The sequence below is a fragment of the Parasteatoda tepidariorum genome, chromosome 2, assembly GCF_982258835.1.
Source record: "Parasteatoda tepidariorum strain Cologne lab strain chromosome 2, Ptep-v5.0, whole genome shotgun sequence".
Classification (NCBI taxonomy): domain Eukaryota; kingdom Metazoa; phylum Arthropoda; class Arachnida; order Araneae; family Theridiidae; genus Parasteatoda; species Parasteatoda tepidariorum.
The window spans coordinates 24,438,701-24,465,318 of record NC_141756.1 but is presented as its reverse complement, the minus strand read 5'-3'; the positions used below and the strand labels follow the sequence as shown (position 1 = coordinate 24,465,318).

The following is a 26,618-nucleotide window of genomic DNA, read 5'->3' as shown; positions in this document are numbered from 1 at the left end:
AGTCAAGCAGCGTAGCAAGGAACGAATGTCGGATATATTGATGAAACTTAATGCATCTCAACGAGTAAAATACCGCGATTAGGAAAGACGCAGATGAAAAAACGAAACAATGAGGGGCCGTAATGAAAGACTCCGTAGAGCTGCGAAATCTCGGCCTGCGTCAACCTACAAAAATGCTGCAACTTCCGACGTGGAATATCAAAGTCTTGGTCCCTTTAACGTCGCTTGCATCCACGATGGCGCTTTGCATTTCCCAGAAGAAAGAGTGAAGAACAAAATACACGTAGATTCATTTGGCGACTGCTGCTTACATGGAAGAATCAAACTACCAATGCCCGAATTTCCAAACGAATTAACGCTTCTATTTGCACGACAACACCGCCTATCGGAAGAATTCCACAGAAGGATCCGCAACATCGACGCCTGATTTGCACTTGCCTCATTCAAAGTCGACGACGATAGAACCGTCAATCAACATGGAATCTACGCGTTTATCGCCGGCGGTCAAGTCCATCACAAGATCAACCTGGCAACGCGCCCGACTCAAGACCCGCAAGGTGGATTTGAACAGCTGAAGTTTGCCCAAATGTACTTCATGGACCCGGACGAGGCTACAGCTGCGCGATCTGAGCTCAACCGAGAGTTAAGCCAAGAACTATTGCAACTACTCGAGGAGATCTTGCGCTTTAACAACCCGTTCGCCCAATCGTTTATGATGATGAGAGAAGTGATCGAAGAAACCAACCAACGCTCAATCGCAGCCGGAGTACAACCGCCCAATGTCCACCTCGTCTTTACAAACCGTGAAGGCGACGATCCTCGACGATTCAACGCACCAGTTGTAAACGAAATAGCCGCAGTCTTGACTCTCAACGCCGATCAAAGCATCCCAGAGAATGAAAGGGTCATGCGAGAACGCGGGGAAAAAAATCACGCAGCTAAGCAACATCGATGGTCACGTCGAGCCTTTTACCTACCCGCTTTTCTACCCGAGAGGAACTTTTGAATTCTATGTTGGAATGCCGTTGCACACGCCTTATCCATCATGAAATCATGTTACACGCGCAGAATTAGCCTGTTACCGACTCGCCTACCGTCCGAATTATGCCAAGCCACTCCCGATCGATTGCACAAATGCAGGAATAGATCAACGATTGGTCGAGTTTAATGCACTTCACTTTGGCGGACGCTTACTCCAGCAATACGTGGTCGACACCTACATTCGCGTCGAAAGAGATCGCATACAGTGGATAAAGAGCCATCAGCGTGAAATTCAAGCCGAGAAATACGCCGGAGTTCACAACATGCTCAGAAGCTTGGCTGCGCAAAAAGATACTGCAATTGGCGAAACAACCATCTTACCGTCATCTTTTCCCGGATCAACGCGCTGGTACACCGAGAATTTCGAACACTCCATGGCATTAGTGCGAAGATTTGCATCGCCCGAATTTTTTATCACTGTTACCTGCAATCCGCAGTGGCCACAACTCCTGTCAGCGATACGCAATGAATTCAACGCCGCAATTCCGGAAAGCCTGTTGGCTCTAACCCGTCCAGACATCGTTGCAAGAGTCGCACGTCTCAAGTTCCGCCAAATCGTCGAAGACATCATGACGCATCAAATCTTTGGAAGAGCATCCGCGTACGTCTTCACCATTGAGTTCCAAAAGCGAGGTTTACCGCACATGCACCTATTAGTGATTATGTCGCCAGCGGACAAGATTCACAGCGCTGACCAACTTGACGATTTTATCTCGGCGGAAATTCCAGAAGATGATCCGGAACTCAAGGAACTGATCTCGAAATGGATGATCCATAACCCGTGTGGTGATATGAACCCAAGCGCTCCGTGCATGGTCAGCAAACACGGAAGAGACCAGTGCGGATGGGGATTTCCAATGGAACATCAAGACATGACATCGCTGGTGGACGATGAAAAGCCGAGGTATCGCGGACGCTACAATCCGTTGTTGGATCCAATGAACCCAGAATTCTCGCATGAGCAAGCCATCTACAGGAAAGACAGCAACGGCCAGCTCGTCACCACAGACAACCGCCACGTCGTCCCGTACAACTCCTACCTGCTCAAGAATTATCAATGCCACATCAATGTCGAATTCGTCGGCAGCATCGGACCGGTGAAATACCTCTACAAGTACATCTACAAGGGCCATGATTGTGCTACGATAAAGGCCGTCGAAAACCAGCAGACGATCATCTACAACGAGCCGGAGAAGTACGTGGAAGCTCGCTATATCTCACCAGTTGAAGCATGTTGGCGCCTATTCAAGGATTTCGAGATCCAAGCGAAAAGCCACACCGTCGTTCGACTTGACATTCACCTACCCAGACAAGATGGCGTTAACTTGGACCAAACGCCAGTTGACCTTGCCGATATTGGACAGAAGGGATCGACCTTAAGGGTTTACTTCCGCCATAACACCGCACTGAAAGAAGACGAAGCGAACGGAAAGGCAGTCACCTACCACTATTACCATGAAATGCCGGAGCACTACCGATGGATTGCCCAGACGAGCACTTGGCAGAAGAACGTGAATGCTTGCAGCAGAATTGGTCGAGTACATCCAGTCAACTTCGTTTCCCAGCCAGAACTTTTCTTCCTGCGCACGCTTTTGTTCCACGTCAAAGAACCAACGAACTTCAGAGACCTCTACATTGTCGACGGTGTCCAGCACGCAACCTACAAGCAAGCCTGTCTAGCCAGAGGCCTCACATACGACGACCAACAGTACGTAGAAGGACTCCGCGAATCTGCTTCATCGAAAATGCCAAGTGTTATGCGCATACTCATCCTGATACTTGGTGCGCCAGAAAACTCGAAGAGATTATGGGAACTGTTTAAAGAGGACCTCGCGGAAGATTTCATTCGAGAAGCAAGACGCACTGGTGGTTCCATAGAAGAAGCGATAAAGCGTGCCTACCGAATCATCGCGCATAAGCTGAACACCGAAGCTACCGAAGGCCGCAACTTCCGATACTGGGTGCAGATACATGGCATGGAAGACATCGACAACTATGAGCAAGATTTGGAACACGATATGATCGACGTCGACGAATCAACAGCAATCGGAGACCGCATGCACCAGCAACTCAACGAAAAGCAGCGTGAAATCGTCGACACCATAATCCAAGCACTTGAAGACCCGACTCCTGCTGCGAAATGCTTCTTCATAGATGGACCAGGAGGAACCGGGAAGACATTCGTCTACAGCACGCTGTATCGCATCGTTACCGGAAGGCTTAAGGAAGTGAAATGCATGGCTTACACCGGGATAGCAGCGATTCTTCTACCGAGTGGTCAAACAACGCACCGAACCTTTGGCTTGAAAGTCCCGCTTACATCCGACTCAAGATCATCCATCAAACCAGGATCACCGAAGGCGAACGCACTCAAAAGAGCCCACATGTGTCTGATGGACGAAGTTCCGATGATGTCAAAATACGGCTTGCACAACATCGACGAACTCCTACGCGCGATTTGCAACAACATTCCGTTTGGAGGCAAAGTCATGGTGCTTGGTGGCGACTTCCGACAGTGCTGGCCAGTTCAACAACGTGCCAACAAAAGCGAAATACTCGACCTTTTGATCAAGAGAAGCCATCTGTGGCAACACTTCAAGACTTATTCGCTCGAAAAGAACATGCGCGTTGATCCCGAAGAAGAAGAATTCGCGAAATACCTGCTAACGGTCGGCGACGGGGAACTCAAAGTGAATGAACTCGGCGAAATAGAAGTCCCAGAAGAAATTCGCTCTGGTGGTAACCTCATCGATGAAATCTTCGGACCATGCCTCAGAAGTGGGAACTACGAAGCAATGAAGAATCGCGCTATTCTTGCACCATTGAACGACGATAAGGACAAGATCAACGAGCAGATTATCGCTATGCTTCCAGGCGAAGAGAAGAGATACACAAGTTTCGACTCGGTAAAGGATCAACATGAAGGGGGAATTCAATTCGCGCCTGAATTCCTGAACTCGATCAACATCGCCGACTTGCATCCACACAATCTGAAGATCTAGAAGAACGCCATCATCATGCTTCTCCGAAACTTGGACGTCTCTGAAGGAATGTGCAACGGAACACGATTAATTGTCACCGAACTTTGCAACAACATCATCAATGCTAATATCATCACCGGTGAACACGCAGGCCGACAAGTACACCTTCCAGGGATCACGCTCGACTCCAGCAAATCACAGCTTGGCGCAACTATGCAACGGCACCAATTCCCAGTTACTCCAGCATTCGCCATTACGATACACAAGTCACAAGGCCAAACATTCGAATTCGCCGGCGTGCTTCTCCTCACGACGGTCTTCGTGCACGGAATGCTCTACGTCGCGTTTTCAAGAGTCAAGCGTCAAAGTGCATTGAAGGTCCTGCTGCCTCCTGAGAATCCAACCCACACCCGAAACGTCGTATGGAAGGAAGTCCTGAACAAGAGAAACTCACCAGCCTCTCCGACAAGAAACTACCTGGACAACATGGAAGACTTCGCAATCGATGATTAATGTTTATTATGTTTATGCTGTTATAGGTTTATAATATGTTTCTTATGTATGTATATATATGCTTGGTTTTTCTAAATAAATTTGTCAAAAATATTGAACTTCAACACACTTCAATCTTTACACTGCTCACTTTGTACCATTTCTTTAATTGTATAATTTTTTGTTATCAATTACATTTTATTTCCTATGACTTTTCAAACTTTACCTTTGTATAGAATAGTTCCCTTTCCAAACTCTAACTTTGTTTAGATAGTTTACAATGGTGACTTTAACCGGTTATCTTTTCACCAATGGTTTCACAAATTTTCTTATGGCATGTGTTGTTTTGATAAATCACAATTGAAAATTTAAATCTTCGAGTTAGCTTCGATACCTGTTTTCTCCGAGCGGAGCTCGGTCACCCGCTGGTAACTAAAATACGAAGATTCTTAACTTTTCTTTTAATTTAATTTTTATGGGATATCAGAACGGTATACTTTTTAGAGCAGGGTGAATAACGCAATGGATTAATAACTTAAATATGAGGATCTATTATCGAGATTTTTTTATAACTTAACTATTATGCCAATGCTAGAATATTAAATTTGCATGATCAAAGTCGTTAAGTTTTTGCAACCTGAAAAAGGTTTCATTTGGCAATTCTAACTATTACAAATTACTTTAAACTTCATTGCACTATATTTTGATTTTAAGTGAAAAAAATATCACTCTTATCTTTGTTAAGACTTGAACAATTTTGGAAACAGAATGATTCAAAAAACAAATATTATGGTTCAAAATTAAATTCACTTTACGAGCATTCAATCATGATGAATCTATCAGAGTTGGCCAAAAATGTAATCGATTACATTTTTTGATTACAGTAATCAATTACTTGTAATCATGATTACAATTTTCAAAAACTTTGATTACAGCTGTAATCATGATTACAATATTGATTACAGTAATCAATTACTTGTAATCGTGATTACAAAGTTTGATTACAGCTGTAATCATGATTACATAGTCAATTACAGTAATCAATTACTTGTAATCATGATTACAATTTTCAAAAAATTTTGATTACAGCTGTAATCATGATTACAATTTTGATTACAGTAATCAATTACTTGTAATCATGATTACAAGTAATTGCGATTACAAGTAATCACAACAAAAACGATTACAAGTAATTATGATTACAAGTAATCAAAATATATGATTACATGTAATTTGATTACATGTAATTATGATTACATGTAATCTAATTACACGATTACAAGACTATTGTATTCTTATAAATGATTATATTTTACAGTAGATAATAGAATGTATTTTATAATGATTCATTTTGCACGTATTAACATGTACTGCATTTTGTACGTATTTGTATACGTACAAATGAATGTAACTAAAATGTATGTACGTATGATTTTATCTAGTGCATATGTTCAGACATTTTAGTTTCACACACATGTACATACACTTATATTGCAGGTATAAAATATATGTACGTATGTATATAGATAATAATTACGTATGTATGTGCAAACAATGTAGACATGTACATTTATACACAATGGATATATGCATTTTATGCAAATATTTGTGTATGTAAAATGTATATCTATGTTCATGTACGCATGTATATACAAGTACTTGTGTTTGTGCGAACATACATACATTGTCTGTACAATGTATGTCCCATGCATGTATGTGCAATTTATTTATGAACAGTACAATATATGTATGCATGTACAATATAGGTATATCTGTAGGATGTATAATATATGTATGTATACATGTATATGGTATGCATGCCCAGTGTATTTATGTACATGTACATAATATGTTCATACTCAATGTAAGTATCCAAATATGCATAATACATTTGTGTACAATTGTACGTACATTGGGCGTATTTATATTTCACATATATTCATACATGCATTCGACATGCATAACGTACGTACATACACACATTTGAGATGCATATATTGTACAGATGTATATACATATAGCGTACAGATGTATATACATATAGCGTACAGATGTATATACATATAGCGTACAGATGTATATTCATATAATGTACATATGATGAAATGAACATATAATGTTCATATAATGTACATATGTGTGTACATATACAGTACATATGTGCATAAATATATTGGGCATAATTCTATCGTACAAATTTTACATGTGTACAAGCATGCTATCCCTATCTATGCATATGGCGCAATATATATATGTCCAATGAATGTATCCACAAATGTACTATACACGTATGCTCCATGTATGCATATCCATATGCACGTACAATACATGAATGTATGTATATACATTGTACATGCGTACATACATTACACGTATACATATGTACATTACATTTATGTCTAAATATGTGTACAATGCAATAAATAAAATGCATGTAAGTTAACTTTTAATGACTCAAGCAAGTTAAATGACAAAATCAAACGATATTTAAATTTAGTTTTCAGCTTTAATTGTTCTATATCATTTTGAAATTCTCTGAATAAAAAATTATTTTTAGGTATTTTCATGAAATGTTTGACAATATAGCTTTATTTTTTTTATAACATAATGCATGATTCATAAAATTTTTTTAAATGGTAAGAAAAACGGTAAATTTTATGTGTGGAATTAATATTTAGAAATTCCAAATAAAATTATCGTTTGCTTTCTAAAAAATATGAGGTCGAGTTTCATATGTCTTAGAATAAATTTTAAAACAAATTTTAATAACTTTACTCATATAAATTTTTTTAATGTATGCACAATGTATGTGTATATTGTAATTACATATATTTAAATATACGCATGTATTTGTACATTACTTGTAATTATGTACATGTATACGTTGTATGCACATGCATACATTGTGCATATAACTATTTTTTTGTACATCCATGCATTACATGCGCATAAGTATTAACAAAGTATGTAGTTATAAAAGTACATACGTAAGTTGTACATAAGTACATACTTTGCGTGCACATATATCGATGTACATATAAATATGCATGTATACATGTACGCATTTTATTTACGCAACTATGTGCATATATTGTACCTTTAAATAACATTCTTACATATTGTTCGCAAATACGTACAATTTTATATACAAACGTACATTGTATATACGTGCTATTATCGTAAATTTATACAATATATGCACTTAAGTACATAAAAGCATGCAAACGCATAAACATTATTTTCATATACGTTCATACATACATTGTCTATGTATACAAAGATACAAAAAATTGCCTTTTTGTACAAACTAACATACATGCGTACATGTATCATAAATGCATAATTATATGTACTAAGCATATGCGCATTGCATTAAGTATATTACAATATAATTATGAATATTGTTCGTACAAACAACGTTTGTGCATACATTGTATGTATAGGAATCGCAAATTGTACGTTCATGCGTGCGTACATTCTATGTACATAAAAATGTGTAAACACATGAATACTTACATAAAAAATTTGACTATAGTATACAATCGTAATAACTTGTAATCGTATAGTTTGATTACAAGTAATCGCAATTACATGTAATCATATATTTTGATTACTTGTAATCATAATTACTTGTAATCGTTTTTGTTGTGATTACTTGTAATCGCAATTACTTGTAATCTTGATTACAAGTAATTGATTACTGTAATCAAATTTGTAATCATGATTACAGCTGTAATCAAAATTTTTTGAAAGTTGTAATCACGATTACAAGTAATTGATTACTTGTAATCGTGATTACAAGTAATTGATTACTGTAGTCAAAATTGTAATCATGATTACAGCTGTAATCAAAATTTTTTGAAAGTTGTAATCACGATTACAAGTAATTGATTACTTGTAATCGTGATTACAAGTAATTGATTACATAGCTGTAATTATCTGTAATCAATTACAGTTGTAATCGATTACTGTAATCAACGGCCAACTCTGGAATCTATGGTACAATTGATATGCAGTGAAATCAATTATTTTATTTAAATAATTAATACAACAAGTTATAAAATATAAAACCTCATTTAGTACAACACTAATATTTTTTTTACATTTAATTTTTTTTTTGTCGTGTTTTGTGTTTAGGCAGTGGGGGAGCGATTGTTCCTGTTTTTCAGGGGTGCCATCTATAGCCTGGAATTCAACTTCTGCCTCGCCATTCCCACAACCACAACCCGTTTATAGGGCGGGTCACATTCCCATACAAAGGAGAAGGGACGTAGAACACACACAGAGAGAAAGAAACATTCATGCCTTGCCCGGGTTTCGAACCCAGGACCTTTCTGATGCAAGGACAGTTCCCTGCCCCCTACACAGGCCGGTCAGCATTATATTTCATTAAAAACAGCTTTTAAAATCATAAAAAAATTCTTTTAATAAAACTCTCACTCTTAGAAATTTCTCAGTTAAAACGTTTAAGCAACAATTTATTTAATTGTTACTTTACCACATTCAAGCAGAACAGTCAAATAATCATGAATAAGTTGGTATTCAAACTGTTACCTGTGAAAAAAATCGTTCATTAATTGCTTAAACCTAATTAGGTTAAACAACCAGAATTTTATTGCATTAACTAGTCCCGCTTAGTTCTTTGCAGTTGCGTGCATGTTATAGACGAAAGGGCTAATCTGTTAATCTCGTGACCATCAGAACGAGATTCGAATATCAGCTTTGCTACTACAATATTTCCTCCATTCCTTTCAACACATCAAGAATTTTCAGTGTCCTGCATTCCCCAATTGGTGACCCCGGGCTAATAGAATACTATACTCCCCTTCACGCATGAATGGCAGCACTATAAGGCTGCTAAACTATCTCCAAGTCCAGTTAAGTTTCTTTTTTACAGTTTTGAAACCCAAATGGTCGTGAATAGTTTAAAAACTATATAGCTCTGTATTCATGGTTTTTTATCCATACTAATTTCTTACATGGTTTTTAAACCAAATGGTTCCAAAACCGTAAATGTTAAAAATGCTCTTAACAATAAACTTTACGGTTAATTGGATCGGCAGACTGCGGCCGCTTTTTTTACCATAATTTTAACGACGGGGACGGTAAAATAGAGATGACGTAATTTAATAGATGTTACGTCACAGGAGATGAGAGTTTTGATGATCTCCCATCATCAAAATTATAAACTCTAATGTTAATGATCTTACTACTATACTATATTTTTTCAGATATTTCGAAATCATTATTTATTTATTTTTTAATTTTCTGACAGTCACTGTCAATTTTATGTTGTTAATTCTTTTAACTGTATATTTATCTCTTTAATGTGACATCTCTTCAGTGTGCTGAATTACGTCATCTGTGTTAAACCATCCCTACCATTTAATCTACTACCAATGTGACATCAAAATGCAAATGGATTTTGTTACTTCAGAAAAAAGAATTTGCCATTGCTATGAGTGTTATATACTGTATTTATTTTGCTATTTAAATAAAATAAAAAGAATTTTAATTTAAGATTTTTCAATTGTTCCTTTTCCAAAATTTAATTTCGCAAATTATTACGCTCGTAACTTCATAATAGTTTTATGTGTTTTATAAAAAGTTATAATTTTAATTTGTTATTGTTTTTAATACTTCAAAATAGGAATTTTAAACTATGCTATTTTAATATAACTCTATATTCTTTCTGAAGTAATAATTTATACATATCATTTTGTTGTGTAAATAAAATACGAATTTAATAATTGAAATGGATTATAGCATTGAAATATGAAGTGGGTAACAAATTACAATTGTACTATTAAAATATGTATTGTATTGCAGCGTATAATTTTAGTTTTCGATTAAAAACATTATCCACCTAATTAAATAATATCTTGCTTTTCAAAATTAACTTTTAACATTTTTATTTATTTTTATATCCATTCACTTTTTAAATGTTTATGTTAAAATCCTTTTTAAATATTCATTAAACGTTCAATTTTATCCCTATAATTACTTTATGTATTATTTAAAGACAACAAAACGCTTTAGAAGAACTGCTTTCATATAATGTTTATGTTTATTTGAAGGCTCAGAAAATTTTCATCATTCTGAAAAATGAACTTTTTTTTCATGCTTGCGTAGACTTTCCAATAACAACAAGAATAGAGCTTATTTATGTGATCTTCTTGAATTAAACATTTGGGACTCGAGAAAAAATTGATATCAAGCTGAGTCCTTCTTCCGGCATAAAATGTTTCATGGTATTAACATCATATTTCTCGTGTGTCACGAACAAAAACTTTAATTTTTCTTGAAGAAAACAGAAAGTAAAAATATTTAGGTACACAGTGAAAATCGCTTCATATTCATAAGATTAGATTTTTTTTTTTTTTTTTTTTTTTTTTAATTTTAAAATCGTGGTATATAAAACTTATTTTGGTATATAAGGACAACACCTCATTTTGACTTTTAAAAATTCTATGCTGGTATTTTAAAAATTTGTTTGAGTATGAAACAATTTTGACAAATGAAGAAACTTTCGCTTTTATTTTCAAAAATCCATTTCTTAATTCCAAAGTTTTGGTGGAAACTGAATCAATTTTGATCTACATGAAGGAACTGTCTATTTTATCTTTCACAAATTCTATTTCGGTGTTTTTATTTTTTTTCTTTTTTTTAATATGAAAGAATTTTGGAAAATGAAGAAACTGCCGCTTTTATTTTTAGAAACCCATTTTTAAATTCTAAAGTTCTGGTAAAAACTAAAGCATTTTCGACCCATATGAAGGAACTATCACCTTTATCTTTTAAAATATTCTATTTTGCTAATTAAATATGTTTGTTTATTAGAATATGAAAAAAACATATCATAGAAACATTTTACCATACAACATGCATCCGGATACATTTTGACAAATGAAGAAAATGTTTAGCTTATTGTTTAGAAATTGAAAGCTGAATTGAGTTTTAAATTTTTGGTAGAATATGAAATTTTTTTAAGAATAAAAAAAAATTTCCTTTATTTATGAATTTTTAAATTTTGATGAAATTTAAAATATTTTTAAAGTGTCAAGAAAATGTTCATTTTGTGTTTTAGTAATTAATTTTGACAGGGTAACAAAGAACAAACTGTCTCATTTATCCTTTAAAAATTTTATTTCGGAATTTTAAAGTGTAGTGAGAATATGAAAATTTGGGAGAAAAGAGGATGTTCGAAATTCTAGCATTATCGCTCTCAAAAATGGCCTCATAATTTTATTCCTTTAATTATCACCTTTTTCTAATTTTCTTCCTTTAGTTATCCGCTAAAGTATAGTAAAAATTTGAGGATAAAATAAAGTAAAGCAAAATATTAAGGATAAAGTTTGTAAAATAAAGCATACAGAACAAATTTAAGTAAAATAAAGCGTTAAACAAAACAAGAATTAGCAAAGCAAATGAAGAGTAAAGTATAAAGTAATTTAAAGCATAAAATATAAAGTAGAGTATAAAGGAGAAGTAAAGTGAAAAGTTAAATGTAAAGTGCAAGGTAAAGTGCGAAGTATCAAGTAAAGTAAAGCATAAAGTAAAGCAAAGTGTAAAATATTAAATAAAATTAAAGCTTAAGTAAACGTAAAATAAAGCGTAGAGTAAAATTGTGTGAAATGAAAAGCAATATAAAGTAAAAAATAAATTAAAGTAAACAGTAAAGCGTAAAGTATATGGTAAAGAGAAAGTTAAACATATTAAGGAATAAAACAGAAAATAAAGGGTAAAATGAAAAGTAAAGTAAGAAATTAAGTAGAAAGTAAAGTAGTAAAAAGTTAGAGTGAAAGTTAGCTGTGAGTTGGAAAAATCGGCGGGCATCACATCTACGGATTAGATTGTCCTGCACAAGGCAATAGTGTAATTTATTGAGAACACTAGCTCAAGTTACTCAATTCTTCTCGGTTAGGTATGTATTATGGTCGAGAGGACTAATCTATCAATCTCGTGACCGAATTAACGGGGGTTCGTTTCCCAGAAATGACACTAAAATATTTCCTTCGTTCCCTTCAAATCAACAGCAGTTTACAGCTTTCTATAAGGGCTATGTTTAACGTAGTTTTGAGTTCCATATAGATTTTTCATCTAAATAATTTCAATCTATCTGAAAATCAAGACAGAAACTAACGTACTTCTTCCTCCTATGATTATCCACACGCTAATATTGAAAGCGTGTGAAGTGCTGCCTAAGGTAGCGAGTTCCCGCGCCACCTAAAACCCATTTCTATCGCCAACAGGAGAAACAACCAGATAAACTACTTAACCACATTCCACGGTTCATTTTAAAAAACACAACTCAACCACTCCAATGTGCATTACTTAACGAAAAGCATAGCTCCCACGTGTCCAAATAAATTACTTTTGTAACGGTTTTGAAACCATAATATTTGCAAATAGTTAAAAAAAAACTTTAAAATTTGGTATTCATGGTTTTCTAACCATACTAGTTATAAACAGCTTCAAAACCATGAAGGTAAAAAATATACTTTACCGTAAACTTTATGGTCAGTTGGATGGATAGACTACTGCCAGTTGCCGTAATTTTATAATGAAAATTCTAGCATTGTGTTCTGTTATTTATTTTCAAAGGTTATTATTACACAGAGGCAGGAACTTTTATTGAAGAAGGATATAAAATAATCGTTTAACATCAGAACATATATAGCAATGAATGCAAATGATAATATATAAATTCTTATGCAAAATCCAATATCAACATAATTTAACTTCGGAGTTATCCTTAACGTACACTGTTTTCCTTTCTCTTTCGTAAAAAATAAGAATCTGTTCAATTTAAATAAAGATTCATGTTTCATAAATGATACATTTTAATGCAAAAAAATGAAACATTTTTTAATCAAAGCATGACATTTCCTTTTTTTATAAAAGACAGAAAAAGAATTCTAATCATCAATCACCGTCCTAATGCTTATAAGTTTGAGAAAAGAATATCTTTATGATTTTAAATTAACTTTCACAACAGCAAAAGTTTAAAAATGGGGAAATGTTTCTTATCAAGTTTTCCTTTGAGAAAAATAAATATACGTGTTTATGTGTGAAAACACTTCTTAACTTCTTTTTTATTTACCGAGAAAATAAATACTAGTGAAAAGTTTTTTTTTGTGTAAAATAAAAGGAAAAGAATTAAGAAAAAAAAACTCGTCTCGGTTCATTTTTTCTAAGCTATTTATTTCGGAATGAATGGATGTTTAACCGACTTTAAAGAGTAGAAATAAAAACTTCTAGTTTAGAGTTTTAAAAAAATACTAGAAAAAAAAGTGTATATAAATCTTTTTTTCTTCAAAGGAGCATTTTTCATATAACATTTTATATCAGAATAGACTCTTTCAAGCATTCTTGTAGGAACGGCGAAAATAATTAACTGGAATATTAGTTTACAGAATTTTTAAGACTTATTGCTATCGCACACAAGAGAATATAGAATGCTTTGACGGTTTTTAATTAATGATATGCAAGCGGAATTCATAGCTTTATAAGAATAGTATTTCTGTCGCATGATAAGGTTTTAGTGCGGAATATATAGTTATATACAACAGCACTTTTGTTTCTTTTTAATTAATTTTGACTTCTGTATCTGGTATATCAAATTGTATACCTGCACATTTTTGGACAGGAATCAAAGATACTCTACAAGAAAAATGACTTTTTTACTTGTTTTTCTTTCCTTCCCTTTATTTTTGACATTTATAGCATGAAAAAAATCTATTGGGTTTTTGATAGATTAAGGTGAAATTTTTTGTCTCCTTAAATCACGTTTGGCTCATCGGAAGAAAAACTTAAATTGTAGGTATTTTTAACATTTATTTAAAAAACTGATTAATTTTGCAAAATCTGTAACAACAAAAATAAAAGTAAAAACAGAAACAATCGCACAATCGAAACACATTTGTAGGGCAAAATTAAGTCAACGTTTAATCAACTTGAAATTCGAACACTTTGAAATCAGGTTTTGATTTAAGTATAAACTTATGAAATTTTATTTTTGTAATGGAATAGAAAAACTGATTCAGGATTTATATCAATACTCCATTACGGGCGTGCTTTATTTTTAAAAAACAATAAAAAAATTTCAAAGATACAAGAACAAAACACTTTCATGCAAAATCACTAAGTACTAAGCAAGAAAGCTAATTCAGAGTTTGATAAAATTTATTATTCATAGTTTTCCAAATACGACAAAAAAATTACATTTTCCTTTTATTTTTCAAAGTTTATAATAATATGTTTTCTGTTTTACGATTTTTTGCTGCACCATATCTTTCTACTTTCGAATTTTAACTATTTTAAACTATATTATTTTAGTGATCTCAATACTAAATATTACTTTTACAAAAAGAATAGGCATTTAAATGTTATGCGAGTTTCGCCACTCTCTACACTTTTCTTTACTCCGTTACCATGGTTTGGACAAATCTTGCTTTTTTTTCCCAAAACAGTTTCTCCAAAACTTCGTATTGAAACGTACTACCTACAGTCGGAAAAAAAAGCTACATTTGCCAAAACTATGATGAAAGTGAGGGTAAAATTGTGGAGACTGGAGAAATCGAATAACCGTGCTAGGTTTATTTCATTTACAAACAGTATATTTTCTCCAGTAGAGTAAAATATATATATAGCTTGTAAAATAAAAAACGGAATCTCTCAATCTGCTGTTCTCATCGTCAAGTTTAGCGACGCAATTCCTAGAGTTTGAGAGGCTATACTTTGAAATTTAACTTTTCGTAATCAGCTTCAAAATATGCTAATTAATTTTCGATATTTTAAGGAACGAAATTAAATTTTTTTTAAAAAAACTTATACTTAACACTAAACCTAAAAAGTAAAACTTAAACTGTAATAAGGCACGCTATAGTTCATTTTGTAAGAGTCAAATAGTAAGCAAAACCTGACAGCAGTGACTTCAAGTCTTCGATTTCTCCTGTTAATAAATTTCATGTCCCACTCTTTATTGTACTTTGAACCAAGTCAAGCTATAATACTGACACTGGTTCAGGGTACTGCGGAATTTCTCAACTAATCATGCCACTGACTTAGAGCCACGTGGTGGCAATATATGAACCACGAATTTCCTCATTTTAACGCTATTATAGTCAACTATTATGTATATTCATGCATAGTAACCTATAGGGCCACATTAAGGGCCCCCTAATTGGCCTATAATTATTTCCTCTGGTAGAGTACACCAGTACTCTGTAAGATAATACGTGGCTCAGTTTGAATATTATGAATCAATATTAAGAAGATATATAAAGTCATGTAGTAATACAATGTATTAACCTCGAATTTCCTCATTTTTCTAAGTTTGTAAGATTATACAGGATGTTTATAAAGTCCCGGACCCATTTTGATATTTAATAACTCATAAAATAATAAAGATGGATTAAAATTAATAACATAAATGGTTAGATAGACTCTAAAAGTTTCATGACCCTTGTCAATGAACTTTCACGTGTGCCTCCTTCGTCGCACGGAGAATGTCAAGTCGATAGTCAATTTCACGCCAGGTAGCGGCAAGCATGTCGGCATCCACAGAGGCTATTGCGGTTGTAATTCTGGCTTTTAGGTCATTAATGTTCGAAGTTCATTGACAAGGGTCATGAAACTTTTTGAGTCTATCTAATCATTTATGTTATTAATTTTAATCCAACTTTATTATTTTCTGAGTTATTAAACATCAAAATGGGTCCGAGACTTTCTAAACATCCTGTATTTCCCCGAAGATTTTGTTATTTAGAACAATGCAAATAAAATGTTAGTAGTAAATCTATAAACAACGAGCATTGAAAACAAGAACTCAAAATGAGCATTATCACAGGTATAACATCTAGTGACATAAAATTCAACATATGGTAGGTCAAGGTACAACTCCATGTTGTTTTGAGTATTATCCAAGGTCCAACATCTAGGGATATAAAGTATAGCCTATGGTGGTCCTGGGAACAACTCCATGTTACTTCTGCAATCTACAGTACTTATTCACACAAAATGTACATCAATCAACAGAAGTATAAAGTATTTTGTACTAAGTTTCTAAATTATTTTAGTTATAATATTCCGCTTAAGAAATAATTAAAATCTATCCAAGACATCCTCCTTTATATAAAGTATGTTAAAAACAATTTTAAAAAAATGTACCTTAATTTTTCGTGTTTTAGTTCCTGAAAAATGATAATAATTGTTTTTAATGACTATATGTATTAATAATGAGCATTTTTTATCAACAAATTTTATATCAGCGTAAATGCGAGTTTTCTAATCACTTTATTTTTTTGCAAACTCGATCTTCGTAAACTTATTTTGAAGAAATTTTCTGCTCCATTTCCCTTTATACAAAACTATTGTTTAAACAAATAAACTTTTCAAAGCAAACAATTATGATAATTCTCAGACAAATTTCTTTATTTGTATAATTTCGCCATTATTTAGCTTGATAATAAACGTGCTTTGTTTATTTAACGCAAATTTATGGCCGAATTAAACTTCACTGATGAGCTTTAAATCCCAACTCTTTTCTAAAAACTACAAATAATTTGCTCAAACATTAATCTGCGCATCGCCCGAGAGGCAGAATGTATCTTTAATTTTCATTTTAATACTAAATTGTGCGATCGTACTTTCTTAAAATCTGTACTTACAAAAATGTTGATGCAGAGACACATTAACATTTACATTTTCTTTTTAATTGTTCTGCATTTATTGTATACTAAAACAACGTTTAGTTCATACTTTTATTTTTTTGCTAACCAATAAAAAGTTAAAAATAGTAAATATCAAAGCTAATATTAATTATTTTAAAGCAATAGGGTAAACAGAGGTTGGAAATCACGAGCTACGAGTAGCAAAACAGCTGTAGTTGCTACTTTTCTCTGTAGTTTGTAGAGTAGTGCGCTATTTCTTAAAAGAAGTAGTAACAATTAAAAAAGTAGTAACAGAAAAGGAAGTGGTAACAGTAAAAGAAGTAGTAAACTATTGTTACTACTTCTTCTAAGAAGTATTAAAAATAGTTTGTAGCAATTCCTGGCAACTACTTTTAACGTTAATTATTTATTTTTTATTTTAAAAAAAGAAAGAAAAACTTCAAACGCAAAAAATTTTTCGAATCTGATTGATGCAAAACCTTCATGGGCCCGTGGAACAATAAGACTGCGTCTGTGGCCGAACACAATAAGATCTACTTCTAATGCTCGGAAAAATCGATGCGAAATCGGTCAAGTTGCTCCTGAGAAATTGAATTTTAGGTATCTGACTTTTTAAACCTCGATTTCACTAGAACTGTAAAATACGTTTTCATTTCTGATTTCTTAACTTAAAATATCATCTGCATTAATTAATTAGCATATTTATGGTAACCCCTTCAAACCATTAAGATTGATTCCTAGAACATGAAGATCCAATCATTAAATAAAAAGTTATCCCGGGTGGTCCGTGTTTTGCTTTTCACACTGTATATGTATTTCTTGGAGAATATAAAAAAGCAGTGATCATTTAAATCACAAATATTTGATAATTTCATAACATTTTATAAATCACTTCAAGAAAAGCATAGAGCATGAAAGTTAAAAGAACAAATTCGTAAAAAGTGATTTAGAATTTTAAAAAAACTATTTCTATGTAAACATGAATTAAAGACTCTTAATATCGCCTCATATTTTACCAAGCGAAATTTTTTTTATTAAAAATCATTTTGAATGTTGATGAAAAATAAGTTCTCCAGTTAAGTTTGTCTTCTAAAAGTAGAGAAGTAGTCGAAAGTATTTTGTAGTCGCTACATTAAAAAAAGTAGTTGTAGTTAACTACAAAGAAAATGTAGTTTTTCCGACCGCTGTTCAAAACAATACATTATTAGCATTAAATAAAATTTTTAAAAGTATTGTTGGATATTAATTGTATTAGATTGATTAATTTTTCAATTTGAATGAATTAATTGTAAATTATTGTAAGATTTCCAATAAAAAATATATTTAGAATTTTTCCAGAAAAAGCTATTCTCTTCTACAGAAATTTTCAAGCGTGTTAAAAATTTTGCTTTTTCTTTAAAATATTTGCAGATTTTTCATAGAAATTCTCGGTTAATTTGAGGACTTAAATTTTTTTTTTTTTTAAATATCTTAAATATCTTTGAAGACTTAACTTTTTTCTTGAATTCACAGATATCGTGAATTTGCGAATGAAAGTGAAATTTGTCTTAATATCCTTCAATTTTAAATAGGGCTTATACATTTGAAAAATCACTATGCATTTGATAGACTTATGCATTTGAAAAATTGTTATACAAAATTTTTAATACTGCGTTAATTTACTAAAACATGAATAAGCTGATAAGTTTATTCGTGCTTTCTTCAAATTGAGCCATAGAAGATCATAGATCAAGTTTAACAAAGATAAATTTGCACGATTATGTGGTTGAATTTTGGGTCTTATTATGCTTCTATAAAATTTTAAATATATTTCAGTTCAGAAACCTCAAACATTTCTAATAGTATAAATTATTAATGTTATTCCCAAAAAAAGTTCTAAGAATATGCATGAATGACAAACAACTGCAAGACTCATTGTTTATATAACCCTTATTTGCGCATTAGGTATTCATTGAAGATCAGGATTTCTTGAAACATTATTAAAAGTTACAATAATATATATTTGATTTTTAAAGTTGTATTCTTTTAAAGATGGAACAAAGTATCTTTTAGTTTCGTAATCCGAGCTTGTAATTGAAACTTCAACTCGAGTGAAGCGTAATCAAAGAATGTTTTTAATTACAGTCAAATCAATCATTTGACTAGACGGAAAAAAAGATTGAAAGACATTTGAAACCCCAAAATAATATTTTAGTGAGAAAGAATCAAGAACGCTAATTCTGGCAGTGAATTAAAAATGCCAAGACATGTTTGATTGCCGTAAAAGCAATTATTTTAAGCACCTCCAAACTGCATAAGACAAACTGCTTTTGATGTTTTCCTCCATTTTCCCCACTTATGACTGAATAGATTTCAATCAGTTTTTTGTAAAATAATCAGTAAAATATTAATTTGCGTTCCTAAAGTGTTTACTTTTCTAACCAAAATAATTAAAAGGATACAAAATATATGTATTAAGAATGGTCTTTGCGAAACACCCTGTACGCAAAATTGATAATGCGCTCGTTAAAATTAATCAATATTGATTTATGAGTTATTATAACGAAATTTGCTTGTTCAATTCCTATTTTGGAGTTCAAAAGTCTAAAAAAAACATGAAAACTAATTAATGAGCTATCGGACAAACGTTTTATCTGAAAAAGAAGAAGACAGACACAAGACATAACTCATATTATTTCTTACTATCATTCCTTTGTTACTTTTGCTGACTTACGTCATTTTGCCTTTGAATCTGACAACTCAGCTGGCAACTCTGATCCCAAATGATACTTTATTGACAAGACCACTTTTGGAGCAGTCATGCACACATTCATTCGAAGAGTTTTCTTTTTTTTTTTCCTCACCTTTCTTCGAAAATTCTTTTTTATCTTTCAAAGAATATTTTCATCCTTTCTCTGAAGGATTCATAAGTCATAGCATTTCCAAAGTAGCGGAGAAAAAAAAACAATTCGAAATCGTAAGAAACTATTTTTATATTGTAGAGATAGAAATTGTTTTACACGAAACAATTTTTATGGCATGCGAATATTAGAATCAGTTTTATCGATTCAGACGATAGAGTTTTATCAATAGAAAACTAGAAGTTTTATAAAGATTGTTTGCAGCTTATTATAGTGTTCCTAGGGCATTACATGTATGAGATAATTCCTTTTTTAAATCGCAATTTAGATGCAAATTGTTAACACTTTAAACTGATTGCATCGAACGTTTTCTCCCACATATGATACATATATTTACCAACTTCAGGAAATGAACATCCCTGCGGATCTTCGATATATATTTGTTTTGGAGTGACAGATCTTCTTTTCTCAAATGAACAGTAGCGGCAGCGCATCAAAACATTCTCGGAAAAAATCAGTTCAATGGTAACCATAATACCAATTTTACGGTGTAAAAACGTGAAATTTTCCTGTTAAATTTGAACTGTAAGTACTGAATTGTATGATTTAACCTATTCCGAAAACAGTAAAGTGCTGATCTACAAAAAAATTTAATAAACACTCAGACACTTTCGTACCTTAACTATCTGGAATTTTTCTTGAGGAGTATTATGATTCAAGAAACTCTAAAAACATTAAAGTGTTGACTGACAGAAAAATTATTTTAACACCCTCGCACTTTGAAATCTTAGCTTTCTGATATTTTTTCTTGAACGGTATTATGGTTCAGTACTCTCCAAAACCAGTGAAGTGTTGATCTACAAAATGTTTTCATTAAACCGTTCAAATCCTAATTTTCTGACATTTTCTTTGTGAAAAGTATTATGGTTCAACAAACTGCGAAAACCGTAGAGTTTTGATCTACAAAATATTTCATTCAAAAATTTCAAATCTTAACTTTCTGGATTTTTTATAACTGTGTTCAACACTTTGAAAAAGCAGTAAAGTGCTGCTTTAAAAATATATAATTTTATACTCCGGTAGTTTCAAATCTATTTCAAAACTTGAGCATTTCTCCTATTTGTAAGCCGCTTCCGTAGAAAACATGAGAAAAATTTTCTAAAAATGGAAGAAAAAAATTTTTTCCATTAAATATGCGTGATTGGAATTTGAATAACAAACGAAATTTTTAATTTGACAGATAAATTAAAGTTAGTAGCTATTGTGAAAATTTATTAGCTCCTTTCCCTAAATCCCATTATTGCAATTATAATAAATTATGACCCATTTTGAAACGATACACTGCAATTTCATTTCTGTTTGCCATACCGAGAATTATTTATATTCAATGAACAAAGAAAGTTATTTGAAAACCTCTCCCTCCAACAAAATTGCAACAAATTATGGTAAAACAAAAGATTAGCCCAAAACGACCAACATATATCAGGAATCTTCAGATGGTAATAAATATTCGATAGCCATTGTCCTGAACTTAATAATGCAAACAGATTTATTGTGTCCTGCTGAGGCGGACCCCACCTAAATGCTTTGTGAAAACATGAATCGGCATGCAGTCATATAGGGATTAGACTGACCCCTAGTCATTGATTTGATGGATTACGTTTATCCACCACCTCCTGAGGATAGCTTTCATTATTTTATGTGCCGGAAAGCCTTTATTCTGCCAACAATTCCAAGAACTTGTTTTCCCAAGAGGTGGGCTTGTCTCTCTAATGATACTCACTAAAAGGACTTCCAAGAATATTTATGTTGTATTATTTATTCAGAGACATTTTTAAATAATCATTTTCATACTTTTGTTCGCAAATGTTGATATTGCAGCCTAATGGTTTTTTAATCTGTCCTGTGGGACGATGACTTTTATTAAATCATTACATTTTATTATGTCATTACATTTTATTTTACCCTTACTTGGAAATATTTGTTTAAAACGTCATCATTTCACTCAAAATCTTAATCTTAAGATCGTCGAAGAACAGTTACTTGGGGGCGGGCATTAGAAATCGCCAAATTATTATTGATACCGATGAAGACGCCAAGAAAAGAAAAGTGAATCAGTAAATCGGCTTATTATATACTGAATCAGTGAAAAGACGACATAATTTTGAAAATAAATAAAATATGTTATTTGGATATAAATTGCGTAATTAATGTTGGCGACCGAAATTTTTTTAATAAATTTCATTTGACTGAATGAAATGGCTATCATTCATTAATAACAACTGTCATTTAATGTTATTTTTTCTTCGAAATTCTTCGTTAATATCATGGCTGTCGGTGAGTTAAAGAAACCTTTCCATTTTATTCTCATGCTAAAAATATAAATTCCTGTTTCGTTATTTCGGTATCTATTACCGTATTTATTGCTGAAATTTAACAATAATTCTTGAGATCTTTTTTACTTAATTCGTATACTCTATTACTCAATTACAGATTTACAATTTTTTTTGTTCAAAATATTTCATATAAATAATTTAATTTGTGAATATAACAAGATTTTTGCCGTATCTTTCCTTTGTGCAGTATTCGCGATCGCAACGCTCGAATACGCCATCTAGGGAGAAGATCGGTTCCATGTCTTGATCCTCCAGCCTTCCCTCTCTTACTCTTCTCAGTTGTATGGGAATGTACTACAATGATGTTTTTCCATTCCATAATATTTTTCGCATTTAACTGTAAAAAATATTTTCTAAAATTTCAACGATGTTTCCTTTTAGAACTATGTTTCTGGCAGTTTTCAGCTCCATATAATTTCTTGACTTAAAAGTTTTTAATACATTTAAAAATCAAGAGAGAAACTAAAGTATTTTCTTTTCCCATGGCAATCCACACCTTAACGTTGAAAGAATGCCAAATGTTGCCATAGATGGAAAGTTCTGCTCCATGCCTTCTGTAGCCCATTTATATCATTCTATCTAGATTTTGCATCAGGAGATATTTCACAGTATGCAAATAGTTTCCTATATTCCTGATGCTATAATTTGAAAAACCATTTATGCTATAATTGTGCCGACTATATGGCTGAGAGGTTAGCGTGCCGATGATTGCGGGTCCGAATCAAGCTTAAGGCATGGTTCTTTCTCTCTGTGTATTGTCTTGTTGTGTGATGTGTGAATATGGCCCACCCAACGAACGGGCATGTGTGGCTATGGTAATGTTGCTCGGCTCCGTCCCTTAAGTTCACAGGGAACCACCGAATAACGTTAAAGAGCAACACTTCCGGCATCTTCCGAGGCAAAAGAACTATAATTTAGATCCTGCCGTCAGAAAAAATCAGCAAATAAATATAATTTCTAAACGAACAGATAGTGCATATTAGCTTCCTTCTAAAATCAACGATTACGAATCAATGAAACTGTCAGCTGCAAAACTGACTCTGAAATAAAGCTATTTTATTTGAGAGTTTATTGTTTGACAAAAACTATCAACAAATAGCATTTTTGTTTCTAAAACAAAATATTGCACAATACACAAACTTGTCAAAATATATTTACATCCTGAATGTAAACTTCCATAGCTGTACATCAGGATGTGTTGTCAAATTTTAACTCACATCACGTTAACGGCGAGAAAAGGGGCACTTTTCTCTATACGGGGCAGTTTGTCTTCATTTATAAAGCAAAAGAACGACGTGTTTTCTGGTAAATTTCATTACCCCATTAGCCAAAAGGAAGAGAAAGTTGCTCCCTTTTCTCCCCTTGCCCTCAAGTTTCGCGTTGTTCTTTGTCCTGGGGTGTAGAACAAAAAGAAAAAAAAATTCTTCTTCCGGAATTGTTTTTGTTTTCAGCTCTAATGATAGCGAAGTTTCTTAAGCGTAAACCATCGCTCGGATACCGAACAAGGCAGACGATTTTTTTATCAGTTCTTTTCTCTTAAATAGCATGTAATAGAATTTCGATTAATTTCCGAACATGTCGAAAACACTGTTAAGGGACAATAGATTCCATTTTATATTCTGCGGGTGATTAGGCTGAGAATAAAGGTGCTACTTAATTTGGTTGACGTATTTTATTTATGGCTAAATTATTTCACTTCATTCTTTGCTTTATGCTTATAATGATCTTCTGATATCAATTTTCAGAATTTCTTTTGATGCCAATGATTCGTTTATAAATTAGGTTTCGAATTTCGTATGTAAAGATTTCTTTAAGAACGAGGGAAGCTAGTGACATTGTTTTATTTTTAATAAAAATAAGAGCTATGCAGTGTTATGATGAATTTCAATCAAAAAAAGAATTTTAGTGATAGACTGAAATTTTGAATAATTATTATTCTGTATATTTTTAGCATCAATTCATTAAAGTAGCTGTATGGGAAAATTAACATTCAAACTTTAAAATCCTTGAATAATGCTGTATTATTTTCCATCAACTATTTTCACTACTCAATTTGTACTGAAGTTATAATTATCACTATAATAACACTGGGAAACGAATTTTTTGTTGCATTTATACAAATACTTGATCTTGCTTAACTCAAGTGTTGGTATTTCATAACTGAAGTTAGTTTTGTTCTTAAAACTGCAGATTTTTTTCATCGCATTTTTAGTCTATTTTTTGTTGAAATGTTTGTTGGAAAACGTTATATATAACATGGAGTCGCGCACATGATGCAACAAACTTCTAGGAGAGTTAAAGAACATCAACAGGATTAAAACTGCATCGAAACCCTTGTCCGGAATTGTCCTCTTACGCAAATAGGGGCGTTACCTTATTATGAACTATTCAAAAGCACATGAAGAAACAGTTCATGATTGAGAAGCGACCTTAGGGGCGTATGACAATATTTCCGGTCATGATCAATAAATTTATACCTTGAGAATTTATTTAAAAAATGGAAGATATCACAGAGATATTACCTAACATCGATTTACCCTACATTCATCATCAAACTTTGTGCAAGCAAAACTTTCATTTTTGTCCATGGTTATTTTGTCAAATACTACAAAAACATTTCTATATTTATGCATTAGGAATTTGTATCAAATATAAAACACTCCATATGTATGCATACTCTATTTCTCCATACTTGTCACAAATGTGATCAAAATATGTATTAACAAAAGGATTATAGGCATCTGAAGTTGATTCGATGAATCTTGTAAATATTAGAAATATATGTATACAATGAAATTCATGAGCAAACAACACAATGTGTTGTTTGCAGCAAATGTGTTACAATACAATATTCTATTTCTAATGCATTGAATGTGATCAAATTATATGTAGATATCACATAATAAAGCTCATAGACGCATTGAAGGTGTACACCCTTTCTTCTAGAGGATTGAACAACTAGCTATTGACCCAAAAGTCCCTGATTCGATACTAGCAGATTCCAAAAAACACCTTTCTCTCACTATTACACATTTGTAACCTCGGAAGACTAACATGTAACTCTTTCGCTCCTCGACAGATGACAGCACTTCACTTCTTTGAATTTTTCCGCGGTTTGCTTTGACACGACAAACAAATCTTCTTGGTCTCAGTTTACGTCTAAGTCAGAACTGCTCTGCAATTGCGACTTCACTCAAACTACGTGGCCTCTCAATTCCATGAAACAATCATAGCTGACAACATGTCTGATTTTTCTTATTCACTAGATGGGGACTTCACGATGGCAATTATAAAAGGCCTCCCAACTTGCCCTAGAAGATAATTTTAACTCAACTTACCTAGAGGATAATTATAACTCAATTTACCCTAGAGGATGATTCTAATCCAACTTTCTTAGAAGAAGAATTCTAACTCAACTTACCCTAGAGGATGATTCTAACCAAACTTTCCCCAGAGAATGATTCTAACCCAACTTTCTCAGAAGATGAATTCTAACTCAACCTACCCTAGAGGATGATTCTGACCAAACTTTCCCTAGAGAATGATTCCCGTTCAACTTACACTAGAGGATAATTCTAACCCAACTTAACCTAGAAGATAATTCTCGCCGCAACTTATCTTAGAGGATAATCCTAAACTAACTTATCCGAGCGGATAATTCTAAATCAACTTTCCTATATAATGCCACCATTTTCCATTTTGGGTAGAAATTTAGGCAGTTATTATTGTAATCAATAAGCAAACAAAATAGCATTGATGTAATGCAATACCGTGTATATTCCTATGGTGAAACCAAATGTGTATGACTTAATCATGTATGTGTTGTATTAAATTTGATTTTCATCTCAATTTGCTTCGTCGAATCCTGTAAAAGCTATAAATATATTTAAGGTACCGGAACTTAGTTTTAAAGCATACTATAAGTTTGATTCAAAAACAAATTATGGCAAAGTCGAAGAAACGAAAACATCTGTGTTTTCAAAAATAGATTTGTTTTCTTTTCAAACCTATCGTCTGTAAACTAATAAATATAAAGGGCATATCGAAATTGTTGTTTTTGCAGATAAGGCGGCGTATCTTGTTGAAGGGGACATACCTTACTAAAATGAACAACAGGTGAGTTTAAAAGTCCATCTATCAAGCAAACTATTTCTCTTCAAAACTTTTTTTCTTCGTTTTGACTTGAAAAAGAAA

At 32.7% G+C, this 26,618-nt stretch overlaps 2 protein-coding genes across 2 annotated transcripts; both read left to right on the top strand.

Annotated features, from left to right (window-relative positions):
* Positions 1 to 1,304: 1,304 nt before the first annotated feature.
* On the top strand, positions 1,305 to 4,043 carry LOC147814855 (uncharacterized). Its single transcript, XM_087156513.1, has one exon. The coding sequence runs from the start codon at positions 1,305 to 1,307 to the stop codon at positions 4,041 to 4,043; it is 2,739 nt and encodes a 912-aa protein (XP_087012639.1).
* A 15-nt stretch (positions 4,044 to 4,058) lies between these two features.
* Positions 4,059 to 4,535, top strand: LOC147814854 (ATP-dependent DNA helicase PIF1-like). The gene has a single exon (XM_087156512.1). It carries the CDS (start codon positions 4,059 to 4,061, stop codon positions 4,533 to 4,535), a length of 477 nt encoding a protein of 158 aa, XP_087012638.1.
* The last annotated feature ends 22,083 nt before the right edge of the window (positions 4,536 to 26,618 follow it).

Coding starts and splice junctions, on each gene's coding strand:
- LOC147814854 (XM_087156512.1), top strand. CDS start 4,059: ATGCTTCTCCGAAACTTGGACGTCTCTGAAGGAATGTGCAACGGAACA.
- LOC147814855 (XM_087156513.1), top strand. CDS start 1,305: ATGCTCAGAAGCTTGGCTGCGCAAAAAGATACTGCAATTGGCGAAACA.